Source organism: Chiloscyllium plagiosum, unplaced genomic scaffold (genome assembly GCF_037043375.1).
Source record: "Chiloscyllium plagiosum isolate Xiang-an unplaced genomic scaffold, Cpla_swu_hap1 HiC_scaffold_7, whole genome shotgun sequence".
In the NCBI taxonomy this organism is placed as follows: domain Eukaryota; kingdom Metazoa; phylum Chordata; class Chondrichthyes; order Orectolobiformes; family Hemiscylliidae; genus Chiloscyllium; species Chiloscyllium plagiosum.
The window spans coordinates 80060592-80081364 of record NW_028270145.1 but is presented as its reverse complement, the minus strand read 5'-3'; the positions used below and the strand labels follow the sequence as shown (position 1 = coordinate 80081364).

Sequence of the window (20773 nt, the reverse complement as noted above, 5' to 3'; positions counted from 1 at the left end):
TGAGAGGAGCAAGATATAAATGAGACCTAAGGGGTAACTTTTCCATGCAAAGGGTGATGCAGGTATGGAATGAGCTGCCAGAGGAAGTGGTGAAGGCACGTACAATTGCAACACGTAAAAGACATCCGGATGGGTATATGAATAGGAAGGGTTTGGAGGGATATCGTCCAAGTGCTGGCAGGAGGGACTAGATTAGGTTGGGATATCTGGTCAGCGTGGACGAGTTGGACCAAAGAGTCTGTTTCTGTGCTATATATCTTCATAACTGACTGGGCCCAGAAAGAGCTTGACTCAAAATAAAGAATTAAACTTCTGAGGTTCAACTAATTGTACAATTATGAAAAATAAAATCAAACTAACACAAGTACTAACAACAATGTTACAAGTCCAGGAAGTTAGAATATTCCAAATGCTTATTTCACATTAAGAATCCATTAACAAAACATTATCAAAATAAATACTTTAGGACATTTTCAAGTGACTTGCAGTTCAGACAGAAGTTAGTTGGAAATACCTTTCAACTCTGACGTTAAGGTCTTCTTCGGTTTGAGAAGGAACAGAATATTCATCAACACAGCATCTTCCAGGCGAGTCAACATGATCGGAATGGTCTGAACATGCAGACATTTTAGAAGGTGATTCTGGGAAAGCAGTATAAACAAATGGAGAACTTTATCTTCAAACATTAGTAATTGCACAAAATGAATATAGCATAACCAAGTTTGTAACTTGAATTGTTTTTAAAATGATTTTTCCTTGTACCAGATTCTCCCAAGACTCTCACTTACTGAGGTCCTGAAATCTTAAGAAATTCTCAGTACATCCTTCTCCTCTACAAATGTAATACGCGTAAGTTGTTTTTAATAGCCTTGCAAAAAGAAAATGTGGTTTACGTACAAGATCACATAGGAAGTGTTCACAGACTAAATCTCAGTTGACATGAAACCATAACTGGTCTCACCTGAATTCACAACAGTTACTGGACAGGAATCAACTGCAAAAAAGATTCGTCAGTTCTACAAACCAAAATATATGCAGGCCAATTCTAATTTCTCTGGAATAGACCTTCCAGGATTTGCTAATTTAAAGCAAAGTGAGGATCAAATTCATGTGCTTTACAAAACATGTTATGTAAAGAAGTCCCTTTGGTTTAATAATATGGCCAGCACTGCCAGAATCTACAAATCTTGACCCCAATGTTATCACAAACTAGATAATTTCACCTTCCACAGTATTTGAAAATCCAATTTCCTTCTCCAAGCACCAAATTTCAAGGTTCTCCACGTTCATAGTTCTTACCGGTGATTCACGATGATCAATGATAAGACAGTCAAGACTAACCAATGATCAAAAGTATGCCATCACATACTTCCACAGTAATGTTTTTTAAAAACATAGGCAACTTTGGGTCATTCTTTCTACAAAATTACATCTCAGATATGCTTTTGCTGTAAGAATTCTGGTCCCACATAATCATGAGAGGGCACACGTCAATCTTCTGCCCTAGCAGGAAGTATCCTGTGATGAAACTGAATGTGGACTCAAGGAGAAAACTTGCCCTGTCATGTGGTATTGCTTGTAGTGGAGAGCTGCTATCTGATTGACAGTTCTTGGTAGGGGAATAGAATTTCTGGTGCTGATAGGCACTTAACTGACTCTTTCATAGAGTCAAGAGATGTACAGCACGAAAATAGACCTTTTGGTCCAATTCATCCATATCAACCAGATATCTTAAATTAATCTAGTCCCATTTGCCACCACTTGGCCCACAGACCTATCCAGAAGCCTTTTATATGTTGTAATTGCACCAGCCTCTGCCACTTCCTCTGGCAGCTCATCCATACATGCACCATGAAAACTTGGCATGAAACTTGCCCCTTAGGTCCCTTTTCAATCTTTCTCCTCTCATCCTCAACCTATGCCCTCTAGTTCTGGACTCCCCTACCCCAGGGGAAAAGACCACATCTTTTTATTCAGTCCATGCCCCTCATGATTTTACAAACCTCTAAAGTCATCCCTCAGCCTCTGACCGCTCCAGGAAAAACAGCTAGGCTTCAACAGTTAAAATGTGTGCAATATGAAGAATTGCTCAAAACGTATCAATATAATTTTGTTAGTACAATAATTTAAGTGCACATTTTATCTGTCTGCAACATTACTAAAGAGCTGAAAGAGAAACAACTGAGTAAGAGAAAGAATGCAATGGATGATGGGATCTTTGTTTATAACAAGAATTATAACAAGGAAAGTATAAAACTCAAATCAATAGCACCATTTGAAAGCTTAACAGCATATATGGATCTCTATTCTTTTCCAAATGACTGGAAAATTGAATGAAAAATGAGTTGTGAAGCAGAGTACCTGCAGTTCTTTATGTTAAGAATTCAAGTATCAATGTTTACATAGAAATTCACTTACTTCTTAAAAGTATAACTACATAGCTTTTTACTCAGCTGTAGTAACAGAAACATATTATCGTTGCTTCTGGAACTAAGCAGTTTGAGACTTTCATCCAAATTTAACTGTTGAAAAGCAGAGTGCTTATTCAACTGCCCCAAAACAGCATAACTGCAAATTAATTTTAAGCAATACGTTGTTAAAAAAATTAGGAAGACAGTAGATAAATTAAATAATCCTCTTATCCTAACATTGCTCCCTATTACACCAATAATGGACAGTTACTGCACAAGTAAATCCAGTGCTTCATAAAGAGAATGTTTGTCTCATGGATCACAAGAGATAATCTGATAATATCAACACAGCTAAGATTTCAATTTTTAATCATAACAGAACACTTGGTAGAGTTCAAGATAATCAGGCAGAGTCAACATGACTTTATTAAAGGGAAAACATATGGACCAAACTCCTTGAATTCGCTGCCATGGTTAACCCTGGATGAAGGATAACTGGTCAATGTATTATACTTAAATTTCCAGAAGGAATTTGATAAGGAGCAACATCGTAGGTTACTGCAGAAAATAAAATGTTCATAGCATAATGTGCAATCAATTGACATGGATAAAAGAGTGGAGGCTTCCAGGAAGCAGAGTAATGGTGAAAATGGGTTTTTTTTGGGGTGGCAAAAGCAACATGTGGTGTACCACAGGGATCAATGCTTAGACCTCAGCTCTTTAAAATTTACATAAAAGACTTAAAAGAAGGGACGGAAGGTATGGTTGCCAAATTTGCTTATGACAAAGATAGGTAGGGAAGTAAGATGTGAAGAGGGCACAAAGTTACAAAAAATATCAATTGTTTCAGTGAGTAGGCAACAATTAACAAATGGTGCAAAACACAAGAAATTAAATTGTCCATTTTGGTAGAAACAGCAAAACAGATGTATGTTGTCCAAATGGTGAGAGATCACAGTTCTAAGATGCATAGGAATCTGAGTGCCTAACTGTGTGAATTTCAAATCGTTAGTTTGCAGGTACAGTAAATTTGGCAAGTTAATAGAATGCAATCATTTATTGTGAGCAAAGATGAAGACAAAAGTAGAAGTGTATGTTTCAGTTATACAGGACGTGGTGAGGCCATATCTGGAGCACAGTGTACAGTACTCGCACCTCTTAAGGACAAATCTAAGTATCACTGGAGGCAGTTCAGGGAACGTTTACTGGTTTAGCTGGAATGGGTGGACTGCCTTTCGAAGATGGGACAGGCTGGAGTTTAAATGAGTAAGAAGCAGCTTGATTGAAAGCTAAAAATCTTGAGTGGTTTTAACAGGACAAACGTCATGAAGATGTTTCTCTTATGGCAGAATCTAGAAAGTGATTGATTAAAAATCAGAAGTCGCTATTTAAATCAGAGACCAAGTGAAATTTATTCTCTCACAGGGTCATGACTATTTGGGACTATTTTCTTGAAACAGTAGAGAAAGTAGAATCCTTCACTATTTTTAAGTTAGAGGTAGGGGCGGCATGGTGGCTCAGTGGTTAGCACTGCTACGTCACAGCGCCAGGGACCTGGGCTCAATTCTATCCTCGGGAAATTGTGTGGAGATTGCACATTCTCCCACTGTCTGCATGGGTTTCCTCAGAGTGCTCCGGTTTCATCCCATAGCACAAAAGATGTGCAGGTTAGGTGAATTGGCCATGCTAAATTGCCCCATAGTTTTCAGGGATGTACAGGCTAGGTGCATTATTCAGGGGAAATGCACAGTAATAGGGTAGGGGAATAGGTCTGGGTGGATTCTATAATTCAGGAGAGATCCTTTTTAAGTCAGGGTTGAAAGTAGGTAGCTGAAAATGTGTTGCTGGAATAGCGCAGCATCCAGGGAACAGGAGAATCGACGTTTCGGGCATAAGCCCTTCTTCAGGAATGTAGGTAAGCAGGAAGGCAGATTTGAGGTAACAATCGGTCATGATTGTGTTGCATGGGGAGAGATTTGGATGGGAGCTGAATGACCTACATTTACCAGTGAGCCTTGAGATAATAGAACCAAATCAAAATAGCATGTGATTATAATCAATGCAATATGGCTGCTACACATGCTCTCACATAACCAGGGATATCACCTATCCATGACAGGGCTGCAGGAAGCGTCTGCAAATGATGTCCCTACATTCCATTCTTCATTAGGGTAATGAGGTAGAGAACATTGGGGCAAAAAGTCTTGAGATGGGGGTGGGGGAGAGGAAGAGAGGGGGGGCACACTGGGTAGCAGCTACAATCCTACCTAACACCAGGGAGTTTGACTTGGAGACAGGTCATTAGAATTATTTTTGGAAATGTCAAGGGAGACTTTTAGTGTTATTCGTGTTCAAATTTTTCATATCCTAATACAGGCAGACAATCCTTTATCTGAAAAGTTTCAAAATCCGAAGTCTTGTGCATGAAGTTTTTTTCTCATTAACAAAGTTGTTTGGCGTGCAGTTAACCCAACTCCACACCCACTCGACCAACATCACTCAAATGTGACGTGGGGGCTTGACCCAGCACTGGCAGACTTCAATTCTGTTTCAGGGCCCGAAGTACTCTCACGTGCACCTGGTGTTCAGTAAGATTTTTCTTAAATTTCACTGTTAAACTGTCACTTATTCAGAAATCCAAAAAAATTCAAGTTCCAAAAACCAGCTGGTCCCAAGGGTTTCAGATAGAGGATTATGTACCTGTACTTGCATTATTTTCCTAGTGCAATACAATTTTGTTTTACTACCAGTGCCAATAGGTATACATAGTAGTCAACAAGTGGGTGTTATTTGTTTGCAGAATTCATTTACCTCTGGATCTTACTTGGGGGCCCGTTGCTGCCAACGTTTCAGTTGTTTTCAAATCAGATACTTGTGGCTCATTTTGTTGAGTAATTCCTGAAGCTTCACTTGTTGAAGCCTGGCTTTGACCTACATGGTTTTCCTGGTTGTCACCTGCTGCTGCTGCTGCTACTACATTCTTTTGTCTATGCATCTAACAAAAAGCAAAGTAAATATATATGAACTCACTATGAGACAAATCCATTGAATCCTCAATGTTAACAGATAAAAAAATCTGAAAAATATTGAAGTCATCCAAAATAGATGAGCTTAGGTACATTTCAAGCAGCAGCTACCAAACAGTGGAATTTGATTGAATAAAGTTTAGTGCCGAGAGATCATGTGAAGAATAGTAGTATTTGGCTCATGTATAAAAATAATGCAGGTGTCACACTTTCCTCTTAAACAATCTTCTTCCTTCCCTATGTCATATGGTCTAACCTCCATTCCTGAAACCTGGACCATAGTATAGATCGATATTTCAGGGCTGTGCTGAGTGCTGCACGACTCGAGGTGTTGTCTTTTCCATGAGGCCAAGTCAGTGCTCTTAGGTAGTCATGAAAGATGCCATGTCACTATTCAAGTAAAAGCAAGGGCATGGCTAGCCAACATTTCTCTCTCAACCTAGATAACATCAGGTTATTTGGCCATTATCTTTCTGCTGCTTGTGATATCCTAATGTGCTGCTGCATTTTTGTAACTTATGATAGTGATTACCTTCCAAGATGACATTCATTGGCTATGAAATGCTCCAGGGAATTCTTAGGTCATGAAAACCACTACATTAAACTAAGTGATGTCTTTCTTTCTTAAAATTAACACAATACACTAGATATAACTAAAATTATACAGAATTACAAATCACGTATGATTAACTTTTCACATATAAGCACTTGATATAATATATTGAAGCTACAAAGTCACAGTGCACATTGTGGTGAGAATAAGGAGCAGACTCTACCCAAAGACAGCCAAGAATTCAGTAGCATAGCTAATTACAAATTATTTAAAAATTCAGACAAGCTTTCAACCAGACATAAAATAATTTTTGAGCTTGTTACAAGATGAAATACTAACATAATTATGCTGTGATGAATTGAGTTCCTAAAATATATAGTAATTAAAGCTGAGTGTATGAATCTTTGTTAAAGTATAGTTTTTAAAGCAACTTCTGAGACTGCGGAACTACATACCCATTACTGGTTTAAAACAGGAGCAAATAAAAATCTGAGTGCATTCCATTTTATCAGTAATTCAGTTCTTTAAATGACGACACTAGGTTTTGCAAGAAGGAAATTCTGGTTTCCGAACAGTCACACTCTGGTGCTTCATTAGTTTACTAGCTTAGTGATTAAAGAATTGTACACAAAGCTCAAGTCCAGACCACATAAAAATGGATAGAATTTCACATTTTTTGAAGGATTTATACAGTTTAAAAACTTCCCAATGTTTCAATTTATAATAGATGAATCACAGGAAGCCAAGGGAATTCCCAAAATGGAACAAAACAAACATTTAATAGCTGTATCTCTATACTTATTAGGAATTAGGTGATGGTCAGTAGTCTCAGTTTGCTAGTATTATTAAATGATTTGGTCAAGTTTCAAGATTCAAACATGAAAAACAAATACAACAATACCAAGAAACGTCATCACTGCATAAAAGGACAATTTCAAATTGCTTACTTCATTAACTTTCTGAATTCGAGAAACTAGTTCCACTGCAGTCACACTTCCAGCAATAACTTCCAATGGGATTCCATTGTCTCCTATAAAAAAGCTTGATGGAATGCACACCACAGGATCTGGATGTTATTAATTTAGGCTATTATACAGAGAATGTGTGATAAGTTGGACAACACGTATTGATCGAGATTTTTTTTGTCAACCGTTCTAGATAACAGTTTCAGAAGCTTCAGTTTTGAAAGATTTGCAAAATTATAGTACTTGCACTAAATTACTTGCAACAAAATGTATCACTGACAAACAGCTGCTGTCAATTTTCATGCCCGATAAAGCAAGCATTTTGTCCACAATGTAAATCCAATTGACCTTACAAAGCAAACAGCTGCATGAAAAGCCAACGTCTGTAGCATAAATCTAAAATCTCTCCGAATAGAATTAATTCCTCTAGTAGTTCTGAATTGTGTGAACAATGCGTCCTTTCCTAACATGAAAGGAACAAACTGATTTAATCATAATCCATCATGAGGAGCATCTAAAAAAAATGGAAAAAATCATTTACATGAATGCGAAAAAAATTCCGTTTTAATTAATTTCATTCCTAATCTTAAAATTCACCTTTTCAATAAAAAAAAATTATATTTTTGGGACTCTTCTTTCAACATCACGACTGGGTCTTTTTCACTTATCACAAGAACTCAACAATCTACTGACTCGATCTTCTTAATTTCCCAGTTTTAATTCAGTGACATGAAAGTCTTTTCAAGGAATCTCTGGTAAAGGCTCATTAACTTTGCAGTCAGCTATCTTTAGTAAATCAATGTTTGGAATACTTTCCTCTGCCCTTTGCTAAGGCCAGCTGAAAAAGCAGAGTCCAGCTTACACTCACTATAAAGCACTGAAGCTCAAAAACAAAACACAAAAGATACTGCATTCACAAATATCCAATGGCTTTATCATGACTTACTGCATTTTAAAAAAAATTCTAATTAGATCAAAAAGTTCCTTTGAATCCTAAAAGGCAAAGGCTCAAGAATAAACCTTTCACAGAAATCACAAGATTCAAGTTTAGGCTCATTAAATGGATTGAAGTGACCAACAGATGTAATAGTCTGTAGTCAGACAGAAACTATATTCCACAGTTCCTCAAAACACATAATATTTTGTAATTCAAACAAAAATAATTGTGATTTTATAAAAATTAAAAATAAATGAAAACCACACTGCCGGAATGTCTTTTTACAACTGATGTTCAATAGGGTACAGTACGTGTCTATATTGGACCTAGTAAAGAGCACCTCCTGTTTTGAGAGAGAGAGAGAGAGAGAGAGAGGGAGAGAGAGAGAAAACAGGGGTTGGCACTTTGTGGAACTTAATTTTCATCTGTATAGGAATCTCACTATCATTGTTTCAAGGTGATTTCAGTGTGTCAATTTTGTATACAGAGCACTCAGTGAATGCAAACTATCCTTTTCTGTGTTGTAGTTGGCGTCTCCATGTTATCATATGGAGTCCACTCACTGGTATTAACATATTTTTGGACTGCAACTCCAAATGGACATCTTTGAATTACCATACCGTAAAACAAAGACTGCTTTAATGCATAATACAGTTCAAGAACAGCTTCATTAAACAATAAAAGGATACAGATTTGAGAAAACTGCACACATGTTTCACTGTAGGAAAAAGTAACAAATACTTTTATCAACCATTACAACGGCAATTACTTGTGTGAAAACATTAAATTAAAAATCATAAGCAGCATCTGCGACTAAGCAACCTACAATTGAGACACTTGCCTTTTAGCATCTATTTTAATAGCAACAAAGGAGTTTACAGTTGCATCTACTACTTCTTCAGCCTCCCAACTCGCAGCCATCCGTGCTGACTGTTCATCATCCCCTAAAAATAACCAGCATTCAAAATATATTAGTGATGTTCTGTGAAACACATGTAATCTACGTTCATCTTCAAATCACATCAATTATTCTATACTATAATTTTTACAAATTACTTTAGACAATTTGGACATTACTGGCGAGGTCAGCATTCGGTGCCCATCCTTAATTGATGACAAATCACCAACTTGAACCACTGCAATCTATGTGCTAATTATGATGTTATGGAACGTCTATTTATGGTGGACTTGAATGGCACATTAGATCAATATTTTGCAGTATTTATGCATTTTTGGAAGATCTGCAACTAAATGCATTTAAAATTAATAAACCTGCAATCTCTTCCAGAAAGTCAGTAAGTAAATTTGAGTGCAATTCATATTTTCTTTTTCATTTGGTCCTCGAGAACTCTTGTGTGGACCATTTCTGGAACTTGAAACATATCAAAGATAAATAAAAAGTGGAGAAACTTTAAAATATACAAAAGTATCTTTAGAAAGTGGATCTAAAACAAAATGCTGGAACATTTGTGGGCGGCACGGTGGCACAGTGGTTAGCACTGCTGCCTCACAGCGCCAGAGACCCGGGTTCAATTCCCGACTCAGGCGACTGACCGTGTGGAGTTTGCACATTCTCCCCGTGTCTGCGTGGGTTTCCTCCGGGTGCTCCGGTTTCCTCCCACAGTCCAAAGATGTGCAGGTCAGGTGAATTGGCCATGCTAAATTGCCCGTAGTGTTAGGTAAGGGGTAAATGTAAATGTAGGGGTTGGGGTATGGGTGGGTTGCGCTTTGGCGGGTCGGTGTGGACTTGTTGGGGCCTGTTTCCACACTGTAATATAATCTAATCTAATCATTTTCAAAGAAAGAAAAATATTTTAAATCCAAATATTTTTCCTTTTGATACAAGTTTTGCCCACGTATTTCTAGAATTTTCTGCTTTGGTTTACTAATATTAAGAGCTACTTTTCCTTATTTGTGCAACAGACTGAAAACAGACACTGAAATCCTGATGTTAAATATGTGCGAACAGCAACATAAACATATATCAGGTATCTTGATGATTCATGAGCAAATGAGGGGCTGCCTTGACACAATGATCAGGCACCAAAAGATTACCATGAACGACTGAACAGCATTTTTATAAAAGCATGCCCCTGCCTTCACCTTTGATGATTTGCATTGCCCATAATGGGTTTCGCACGTGAACAAAATCAGAACTATACAGCCTGGATACAGACCCTTCAGTCCAACTCATCCATGCCGACCAGACAGTAAATTAATCTCACCCCATTTGTCAGCATTTGGCCTTCCTATTCATATACCAGGTAAAAACAATGACTGCAGATGCTGGAAACCAGATTCTGGATTAGTGGTGCTGGAAGAGCACAGCAATTCAGGCTATACCAGTCCAGATGCCTTTTAAAATGCTGTAATTGTACCCAGCCTCACCACTTCCTCTTGCAGCTCATTCCGTACATGCAGCACCCTCTTCATGAAAAGTTGCCAGTCAGGTCCTTTTCAAATCTTTCACCTTAAAACCCCTGCCCTCTAGTTTGGGACTTCCCTACCATGGGAGAAATACCTTGGCTATTCACTTATCCATTTCCCACATGATTTTATAAACCTCTACAAGGTCACCCCTCAGCCTCTGATGCTCCAGGGAAAATAGCCCCAACCTAGTCAGCCTCATCTGTAGCTTAAACTGCAGCAACATCCTTGTAACTTTTTTCTGCACCCTTTCAAGTTTAACATAGCTTTCCTATATGAGGGAGACCAGAATTACATGCAGTAATCCAAAAGTGGCCGAACCAATGTACTGTAAAGCTGTAACATGACATCCCAACTCCTACACTCAACACACTGACCAATAAAGGCAAGCATATGAAACGCCTTCTTCACTATCCTATCTACCTACAACTCCACTTTCAAGGACTTATCAACTTGCACTCCAAAATCTTTGTTCGGCAACACTCTCCAGGACCCTACGATTAAGTGTACAAGTCCTATTGTGATTTGCCTTACAAGTCTTTGGCAAAATAACAAAGCTGACGAAGGAAATACAATGGATATTAAGGAAGTGTTTGATAAAATGGCACTTAAGTATTGTTAACAAAGCTGGGGCACACAAGAGTCACCAGCTTGGATATAAATTGGCTTAACAAAAACACAGCAAGTTACTGAATTCTCTCTTGTTGAAGGTGTTTTCTAAGAAACAGGACATATGATAAATGATTTCGACTCTGGAATAATGAGTAGAATTTCAACATTTTCTAAAGATACCAAGATTGGAGGAGTGACAAAGAATGAAGATGATTCCAATCAACAGCATATATATGTATATATATATATATTGGCAGAACGGCGGCCTGAAGATAAAATGGTGCCAGGGACACGCGGGAAGGAAAAGCGCCGAGGGAGAGCGAGCTGTGTCAACATGTCCTGTCCCCGAGGGTCATGGTCATTGGGAGTTGGATGTGGAGAGGGAGAGATTCCGCTTGGGCCTCCTCCCAGTGAGCCGTTGGTGAGCCGTTACTGTTTATTTAATGTTCGCTCCTTCCTCTCACCCAGCCAGTGGGTGTGTGTTTAAAACTGGAGGATACTGTGAGATGCCGAGCAGCTGGTGAAGGGAGAGGGATGGCTGATCACTGCGACGATGAGGATGGCACTGTTTTATATCAAGCCAGAGCCGCTCCAGACCAGGAGGATCATTGGTGACTGAGCAAAGGAAGAGAACTTGGACAGGCGAAGAGTGGGTGTGTTTGGGATTCTCTTCCTCAAATGATGATCGAAACTAATTCAATTGTTAAATTTAAATCTGAAATAAACATTTTTTAAAAATTAATTCAAGGGCTGTATGAGGGGGTATGCGCTCAAGGCTAGCAAATGCAGTGAGGCCTCAAACCAGCCACCATCTTATCGAGATGCTCAATATGTTCAAGGGGCTGAATGGCCTCCTTTTGTTCCTATGAAACTTAATTACAAATTTAAGAGAACTCTTCAGTAAAATTGAATGGTGATGAATTAATAAGGATGAATAATCTATTGCAAGGCAGGGCTGGTTCTGCTGAAACAGCTGGAATGGGGCTGTGTATTTTTCAGCTTACTGCTGATTGAGTCTCCAATATGGCATCGTACATTGCACATAGAAAAGGACAACACAGGAAGAGACCCTTCGGCCCACCATTTTGTGCTGAACATAACCCCAAGTTAAATGAATACCTTGTGCATGTCCCCTAGTTTTAGACATTTCAATTCTGGGGAAAATATTCCAACTGTCAAGCCTATCTGTGCATCTCATGACTTTATAGACTTCTATCAAGTCTCTCCTCAGCCTCTGCTGCTCCAGAGAAACCAAGTCAAGCTTTCTGAGACCTTTTTGAGGGAACATCCTGGTGAACCTCTTCTGCACTCTCTCCAAATCTGCCACATCCTTTCTATAACGTGGTGACCAGAACTGAATGCAGAATCTTAAGTATGGCCAAAGAGTCAGGGAGGTGTACAGCATGGAGGAAGACCCTTTGGTCCAGCTCATCCGCGCTGACCAGATGGCCTGACCCGGTCTGGTCCCGCCTGTTGGCGCCCGGCCCGTGTCCCTGCGGGCCTTTCCTATTCATAAACCCATCCAGATGCCTTGTGGCCTCCACCACTTCCTCTGGCGGTCCGTTCCATACATGCACCACCATCTGCCCCTTAGGTTTCTTTTATGTCTTTGCCTTCTCACCCTAAACCTGTGCTCTCCACTTCTGGGCTCCCCCACCCCGGCGAATAGACCTTGCCGATTTGACCTATCCATGTCTCTCACGATTGTATAGGCCTCTGCAAAGTCACCCCTCAGTCTGTCGAACATCTTACTGAAGGCCATATAGATCATGTCCACTGCTCTGCCCTCATCAATCCTCTTTGTTACTTCTTCAAAAAACTCAAATCAAGTTTGTGAGACATGATTTCCCACGCACAAAGTCATGTTGACTATCTGTAGTCAGCCCTTGCCTTTCCAAATACATGTACATCCTATCCCTCAGGGTTCCCTTCAACAAAATGCCTACCTTTGAAGTTAGCCTCACTAGTCTATAGTTCCCTGACTTGTCCTTACTACCTTTCTAAAATAGTGGCACCACGTTAGCCAACCTCCAGACTTCCAGCACCTGTGACTATCAATGATACATATATCTCAGCAAGAGGCTTAGAAATCGCATCATTAGCTCCCCACAAAGTTCTAGGGTACACCTCATCCTAGGGATTTATTCACGTTTATGCATAATCAATGTCTTATAAAGCTGCAACATGACATCCTCACTCTTGTATTCAAATCTTCGACCAATAAAAGTAAGTGTAACTTATCCTTTCTCTACCATCTTATCTACTTGTGTGGCCACTTTGAGTGAAGTATGAACATGACTCCCAAGATCCCTCTGTCCATCAATGAAGTTCAGAGTCCTGCCATTAACTGGATACTTTACCTTAACATTTGATCTCCCACTTACATGGATTAGCTGGATTAAACTCCATGTACCATTTCTCAGCCATTTCTCCACCCACATCTGCAACTGATTACATCATGTTATATCCTGTGAAAACCTTCTACATTATCCACAGCTCCATTGATCTTTGCTGTCTGTAAATTTGCTAACCTACCCATCCACATTTTCATCCAAGTTATTTGCATATGTCAGGAACAGCAGATTCCCAGTACAGAGCCCTGCGGAACACCACTAGTCATGGATCTCCAGCCTGAAAAACACTTTTCCACCACTCCCCTCTGCCTTCAATGAGCAAATTGATTCTGAATCCACATGGCCAAGTCACCGGGGATCCCGTGCATCTTAATCTTCTGCATGTGCCTTTCATGAGGACCTTGTCAAAAGCCTTTCCATGTCGACAACATTCATTGTTCTACCCTCATCGATCACCTTTGTCCTCTGCTCTAAAGATTTAACTAAGTTTGTAAGACATGACCTGCCCTGCACAAAGTCATGCAGACTGTCCCTAATTAGGCCATGCTTTCCCGAGTGTGTATAAATCCTACCCATATGAATTCTTTTCAATAGCTTCCCAACCACCAATGTGAGACTCACTGGTCTATAATTTCCTGAATAATCCCAATTACCCCTCTATTCGCCAGTTCTCTGGGACCTGTCAAGTGGCTTGCGAGTATACAAAGGTCTTGATCCAGGTCCCAGCAATCTCCTCTCCTGACTCTTTCAATAGCCTGTGGTACATACAATCGGACCCTGGAGACTTAACCACTTTAATACACTTCAAGAGACCCAACACCACTTCTTTCTTTATCTCAAAATGCCCTTGCATAATAGCACACTCCACATGAATCTCCTTATCCTCCATAACCTTCTCCTGTGTGAATACTGACACAAAGTACTCAGTTCAGGTCTCACCCACATCCTCTGCCTCCAAGCACAAATTCCCTCCTTTATTCATGAGTGGTCTTACCTCCTCCCTACTTATCTTTTGTTTTTGATATGTGTATAGACCACTTTATGATCCTCTTTAAGCCTAAATGCCAAGGTCATTTCATGGCACCTGCTTGAGTACTTTAGTGTTTTCTTTATATTAGTCATGGGCCCTGTCTGACTATAGCTTCCGGAACCTTACATATGCTGATTTTGTTTTTTTTTGGTCAAATTAACAACCTCCCTCGTTATCCAAGCATCCTTGAACTTGCCAACCTTGTCCTTCCTGCTTCCTGGAACATGTTCTTAAATTCTCATCGGCAGGTCTTTAACCAGTTCCCCCATGTCAAATGTGGACTTGCCTGATAAAAGACCCTCCCAATTAACATTCCCTAGTTCCTGCCTAATACTGATCAAATTTGCTTGGCCCTGATTTAATACCTTCCCACAAGGTCCTGATTATCCTTATTCATATTTCAAGATTTACAAGGATGCTGCAAGTTGCAGGATTTGAGATTTAAGGAGAGGTTGAATAGACAAGGGCCGTTTTTCTTGAAGCATCAAAGACTGAGGGGTGATCGTATGGAGGTTTGTAGAACCGTGAGGGGCATGGATTGGGTAGATGGATGGGGTGTCTTCCCTGGGGTGGGGGAGTCCAGAACTAGCAGGCGTGGGTTTCAGGTGAGACCTAAGGGGCAACTGTTTCACGTAAAGAGTGGTGTGTGCCTGGTGTGGGCTGCCGAGGGAAGTGCTGGAGGCTAGTATGATTGCACCCTTTAAAATCTGGATGGGTATATGAGTGGGAGGGGTTTGGGGGGTATGTGGGCCGGGTGCTTGCAGGTGGGGCCGGATTGAGTTGGGGTGTCTGGTCGGTGTGGACGAGTTGGACCAGGGAATCTGTTTCCGTGCTGTATATCTCTGACTCCATGACTCTAAGTCGTGATCATTGTTTACAAAATGGTCTTTTTGCACATGAATATGCAATGAATGGAAGGATGTCAAAGGCAGGCAAAAGGAATTAGTTTAATTTGGTGTCAGGTTTGGCACATGAATGACTGAGATGTGCAGATATAGGGATGGTGTTGCAATGATATCCAAGTCGAACTGAATGCTCTCTCACACAAACATGCACACACCCCGTTAGTAACCCTTTGCTGGTCTTTCTCTGTATCATACACATACTCTCACACATAAATCTTGAATAATCTTCTGTCCGCTGAGCACACACACTCCCCACTGACCTTTCATAATCCATCCACCTTCTCTCCAACACCCTCGTGATCCCTCTGTTCATTCTGCATATTTGAGGGAGGGGTTATGTTCATGTTGCTCACTCTGTTTTGATCTGTCCTTCCAGTGGAGTTCAATTTCATTTCTCTGTCGGTCTGTCTGTCTCTCTCTCAGCCTATTGCTGAGATAACCACATCTACATTCAATAGCATTGGGTGATTGTATAATTTGCTGTTGACCCAATGGCTTACAGATCAATAACCAACAGAAAATTGATCAAGATCATACCCATTTTATTAAAACAATTTGTCAGAGCAAATCAGTTAGTATGTATGTGAATGTTACTAAGAGTCAAAAAAACCTGCAGATGCTGGAATTCAAGATGGACAAGCAGAAGACTGGAGGAGCGCAGCGGGCCAGGCGGCATCTGCTGGTGGAGAGGTCAGTGTTTCCCATATGGCCCTCCTTCGGGCCTGGGGGGGAACTGGAAAAAGGGGGGATGGGGGTGGTGTTGGGGTGGAGGGCTTTGGGTGGTGAGAGCGGTGGGGTGGTGATAGGTGAACACATGAAGAGGGTACGGCTGGTTGGTCGATGGGAGGATTGAACCTGGTTGGAAGTAAGGGTCCGTCAGGGGAATGGAAAAGAAGTCAGGGGACGAGAAGGGAGGCTATTTGAAATTGAAAAACTCAATGTTGAGACCTCCAAAGTTTGCCCAAGTGAAAGATGAGGTATTGTTCCTCCAATCTGTGGTCTGATTCACTGTGGATATGCAGAGGGATTTTGGAGTCCATTTACATAGATCCTTGAAAGTTGCCACCCAGGTGGATGTTAAGAAGGCATACGGTGTGTTAGGTTTCATGCGTAGAGGGATTGAGTTCCGGAGCCGCAATATCATGCTGCAACTATACAAAACACTGGTGTGGCCACACTTGGAATATTGTGTATAAGTTCTGGTCGCCATATTTCAGGAAGGATGTGGAAGCATTGGAAAAGGTGCAGAGGAGATTTACCAGGACGTTGCCTGGTCCGGAGGGAAGGTCTTATGAGGAAAAACTGAGACTTGAACCTGTTCTCATTGGCAAGAAGGCGGCTAAGAGGGGATTTGATAGAGACATACAAGATGATCAGAGGATTAGATAGGGTAGACAGTGAAAGTCTTTTTTCCTAAGATGATGACGTCAGTGTGTACGAGGAGTCATAACTAAAAATTGAGTGGTGATAGATTTGAGAGATATCAGAGCAGGTTCTTTACACAGAGAGTGGTAAGGGCATGGAATGCCTTGCCAGTTAATGTAGTCAACTCAGCCACATTAGGGAGATTTAAACAATCCTTAGATAAGCACATGGATGATTTTGGGATAGTGTAGGGGGATGAGCTGAGAATAGTTGACAGGTCGGTGCAACATTGAGGGCCTGTTCTGCGCTGTACTGTTCTATGTTAACGGCCAAACAAGTGGCAAATAGAGGACAGAAGTGTGAAGCATTTTAGCTGAAAGTATTGGGAATGCAATATCTCATGCACAGTTCTAAAGTGTGTGGGGGGCAGGGAGACCTTTGGAGTGCATGTGCATCGATCCTTGAAGATGGTAGGGCACGCAGTGTGGCTAGTACATTGTACTTCATACAAAACCAGGTAAGTAATTCTGAACATTCATACAGTTCTGGTGAGGTCACATATGGAGTACTCTCTCCCTTTCTGGTCAGCACACTTTCGCAAGGATATGAAAACATACAAAGGAGGAGCATTTTTACACAGCAAATGAACTGAAACAAACATCTCCGACCTCAAGGGTAATCATCTCTGGATTACTCCTGGTGCCACATGGCAGTGAGAGTACAAATCGGAAGATAAGGTGTTCGAATGTGTGCCTGAGAAGTTGGTGCAGGGGGCAGAGATTAAAATGTTTGAATCACTGAGATCTCTTCTCGGGCATAGGTATGCTGTACAAGAGGTGCAAGTTGAATTGGAAGGCAACCGATATCCTGGAGGGGAGATTTGTTAGAGCTATTTGGGCGGGGCGGAGGGGTGGCGTGGGGTTTGCAGGGGGGTTTAAACTAATCTGGCACAGGGGTAGGACCCTAAACAACAGTGAGACAAAAGTAAAAGACACCAAGTTTAAGAGACAAGGCAAGCAAGATCACGAGAGAAGGAACAAATGAAGCTTGATGAGTTAAACTGTAGTTATTTCAATGTAAGAGACAGGACAGGCAAGGCAGATGAACTCAAGGCATGGATGGGAACATGGGACTGCCATAACATAGATATTTCCGAAACATGGCTGACGAAGCATCAAGGGGAGGTGAGAGAGGAGGAGGAGTGGTGCTTTTGATTTGGGCAAACATCACAACAATATTTAGAGATTATATTCCTTGGAATTGTCCAGTGAACCTGTAGAGGTGGAAATGAGTAATAAGAAGGGGTGATCACTTTGATGGGATTGTACTCTCAGCTCCCCAGTAGTCAGGAGATTGAGGAACAAACATGAAGGGAAATTGCAGAGAGCTGTAAAAATAGTAGAGTTGTAATATTAGGGCATTTTAACTTTCCAAACATAGACTGGCACTGCAATGGTGTTAAGGGCTTGCATGGAGAGGAATTTGCTAAGTGTTTTGGAACTTTTAGAGGTTTATAAAATCATGAGGGACATGCATAGGTGAAGGGGAAAGTTTTTAAAGGGACCTAAGGGTCAACTCTTTCATGCAGAGTGTGTATGGAATGAGCTGCCACTGGAAGTGGTGTAGGCTGGCACAATTACAACATTAAAAAAGCATTTCGATGGGTATTTTAATAGGAGGCATTTAGAGAGTTATGGGCCAAATGCTGGCAACTATGACAAGAATTATATATAGGATATCTGGCTGGCATGGATGAATTGGACCAAAGGGTCTATTCCAATGCTGTATATCTCTAGGATTCAGTTTTCTTGGAAACAATCAATATGTAGATGGGCCTATTAGAGAAGGGGCAAAACTCTACCTCCTCGAGGGGAAAAAAAAGGCAGGATGAGTGACTGACATGTTCGTGTGGAGCACTTTGGGGCCAGTGAGCATAATTCTCTTAGTTTTAAAATAGTTATGGAAGAAATTATATCAAAGAACATAGAAAGTTACGGCACACAAACAGACCCTTTGGCCCTCCAAGCCTGCACAAATCCATATCCTCCATCTAAACCTGTTGCTTATTATCTATGAGAATCCGTATCCCTCTGCTCCCTGCCCATTCATGTATCTGTCCAGATATATCTTAAATGACACTATCCTGCCCGCCTCTACCACCTCCACTGGCAATACATTCCAGGCACCCATCACCCTCTCCGTAAAGAACTTTCCACACATATTTTCCATAAAGTTTTTTCCCTCTCACATTGAACTCGTGACCCCTACTAATTGAGTCTCCTACTCTGGGAATAAGCTTCTTGCTATCCTCCCTGTCTATACCTCTCATGATTCAGATCCTCATTCAGGTCCCCCCTCAATCTCTGTCTTTCTCATGAAATTAATCCTAAACTACTCAAGCTGTCTTCATAGCAAGCATCCTCCATACTAGGCAACATCCTGGCAAACCTCCTCTGCACCCTGTCCAAAGGATCCACATCCTTTTGGTAATGTAGTGACCAGAACTGTATGCAATGTGCCAAAAGTGGCTGAACTAAAGATCAATACAACTGTAACATGACCTGCCAATTCTTGCACTTGTTACGACATGGGCTAAACACCCCCTGCGAATTTAAACCAGTAACACAGAAAAAATTTACCGAGTGTGGTAATCTGTTAAAATTCGAGAGGCCAAGAACTATCCTAAAGGTCACTATTTAAAGTTAAAATTGACAGCTTTATTTTTTTAAAGTCTAACATAAAAATTAACTAACACCTATTTACAATTCCTTCCTCTAATCTAACTTTGACTTTTCCTCTTCAATACTGGTCCAATAAAACCCCCTATTAAGATTTACAGAAAAATTTAAATTTGAAAACCAGCCAGCTGATTAATCTCATGGTATCTTCCTCTGTAGATTTGCTCTCCAGATCAGTGTCAATGTTTTCTCTGGGCAAACTCCTTCTCTGGACAGGTCCCTCTCAGTTTTGACTAGCAGCCTACAACTGTTGGTCTTTTTGCAGTTCTCCCTCAACTGTTTGATTTCTTTAATATTTATACCCCAAAGCATCAGACCGTTTCATTGTTTTAATATTGTCAAAATACCAAATTTAAACTTGATTGGATTTCAGTATCTTGGGTATACTTTAAACTGATTGGTAGAATTTGAATTTGTTTTTGTCTCATAGCAATCCAGGTACTGCTAGCTGCTGGGCCAATGTTATATGTTAAATTCTCCAGCACTGTATGCTTGCTAAGTCCTTCACTCTCAAGGTACAGTACCCCTCTCCACCTTCATTACATACTCAATACCCCGTCCGACGAAGGATAGCATGCCTTCTTAACCACTATCGATCTGCATCGCCACCTTCAGGGTACAATGGACCTGAAAACCCAGATCTCTCTGTACATCAATTTTCTCCAGGGCTTTTCCATTTACCATTGTTGCCCCATTTCTGTATCATTTGAAGCAAACCCTCAGAGACACGGTATGGCTCTACCTTCTTCTTTATTCTGAGCCCTGGAGAGAGAACGATCACCGCGTACACAAAGGCATGAATCCTCAGTCTTCTCTTGAACAGCAGATTCTTAAGGAATTGTACAAATCACTTACAGTGTACAGCATCCAAAAAAGGTAACATCTATATTGATTGGGTGACCGTTACAATCTGCAAGCATCAATAGTAAAGATTAAGCCATCTGGCATTACACAATAGATGTTCTTCACCTCGTTAAACTACTACCTTTACCTCTAGCATCTCAGTGTTTACTGCAAGTTCTTATCTGGTCAAAGTCATGTTAGCTGAGCCTTTGTCAAGCAACCCTAAATTAACTCTTTCCCTATCTGCTCATCCCTTACACACTTTCTCACCGTTTAGTTTGCTCTTGAATTGGATCTTCCAAAATGCATCATCTTGCATTTGCCCGGATTGAATCCCATCTGCCTTTCTCCGAACTGTCCAATCTATCTATATATGCTACTCCACCAATCTTAGTGTCACGTGTAAACTTGCTAATCAGACCAACTATACCTTCCTCCAGATTATTTAAGTATATCACAAACAACAGTGGTCCCTATGTTCCCTGTGGAACACCATCAGTCACAGTTCTCCATTTTGACAAACTCCCTTCCACTACTACTCTGTCTCCTGCTGCTTAGCTAGTTCTCTATCCATCTAACTAGTACACCCTGGACCCTATGCGACTTC

General features: G+C 40.7%; 1 protein-coding gene across 1 annotated transcript in view; it reads right to left on the bottom strand.

Annotated features, from left to right (window-relative positions):
* The window catches only part of ubxn4 (UBX domain protein 4), a 61538-nt gene that overhangs the window by 36916 nt on the left and 3849 nt on the right, over positions 1-20773 (bottom strand). Inside the window, exons 2-6 of the mRNA XM_043694032.2 lie at positions 8734-8836; positions 8582-8610; positions 6938-7056; positions 5223-5406; positions 515-641 (exon numbers count right to left, since the gene is read on the bottom strand). Coding sequence (XP_043549967.1) covers positions 515-641; positions 5223-5406; positions 6938-7056; positions 8582-8610; positions 8734-8836 — 562 coding nt within the window. The remainder of the gene's footprint in view (positions 1-514; positions 642-5222; positions 5407-6937; positions 7057-8581; positions 8611-8733; positions 8837-20773) is intronic.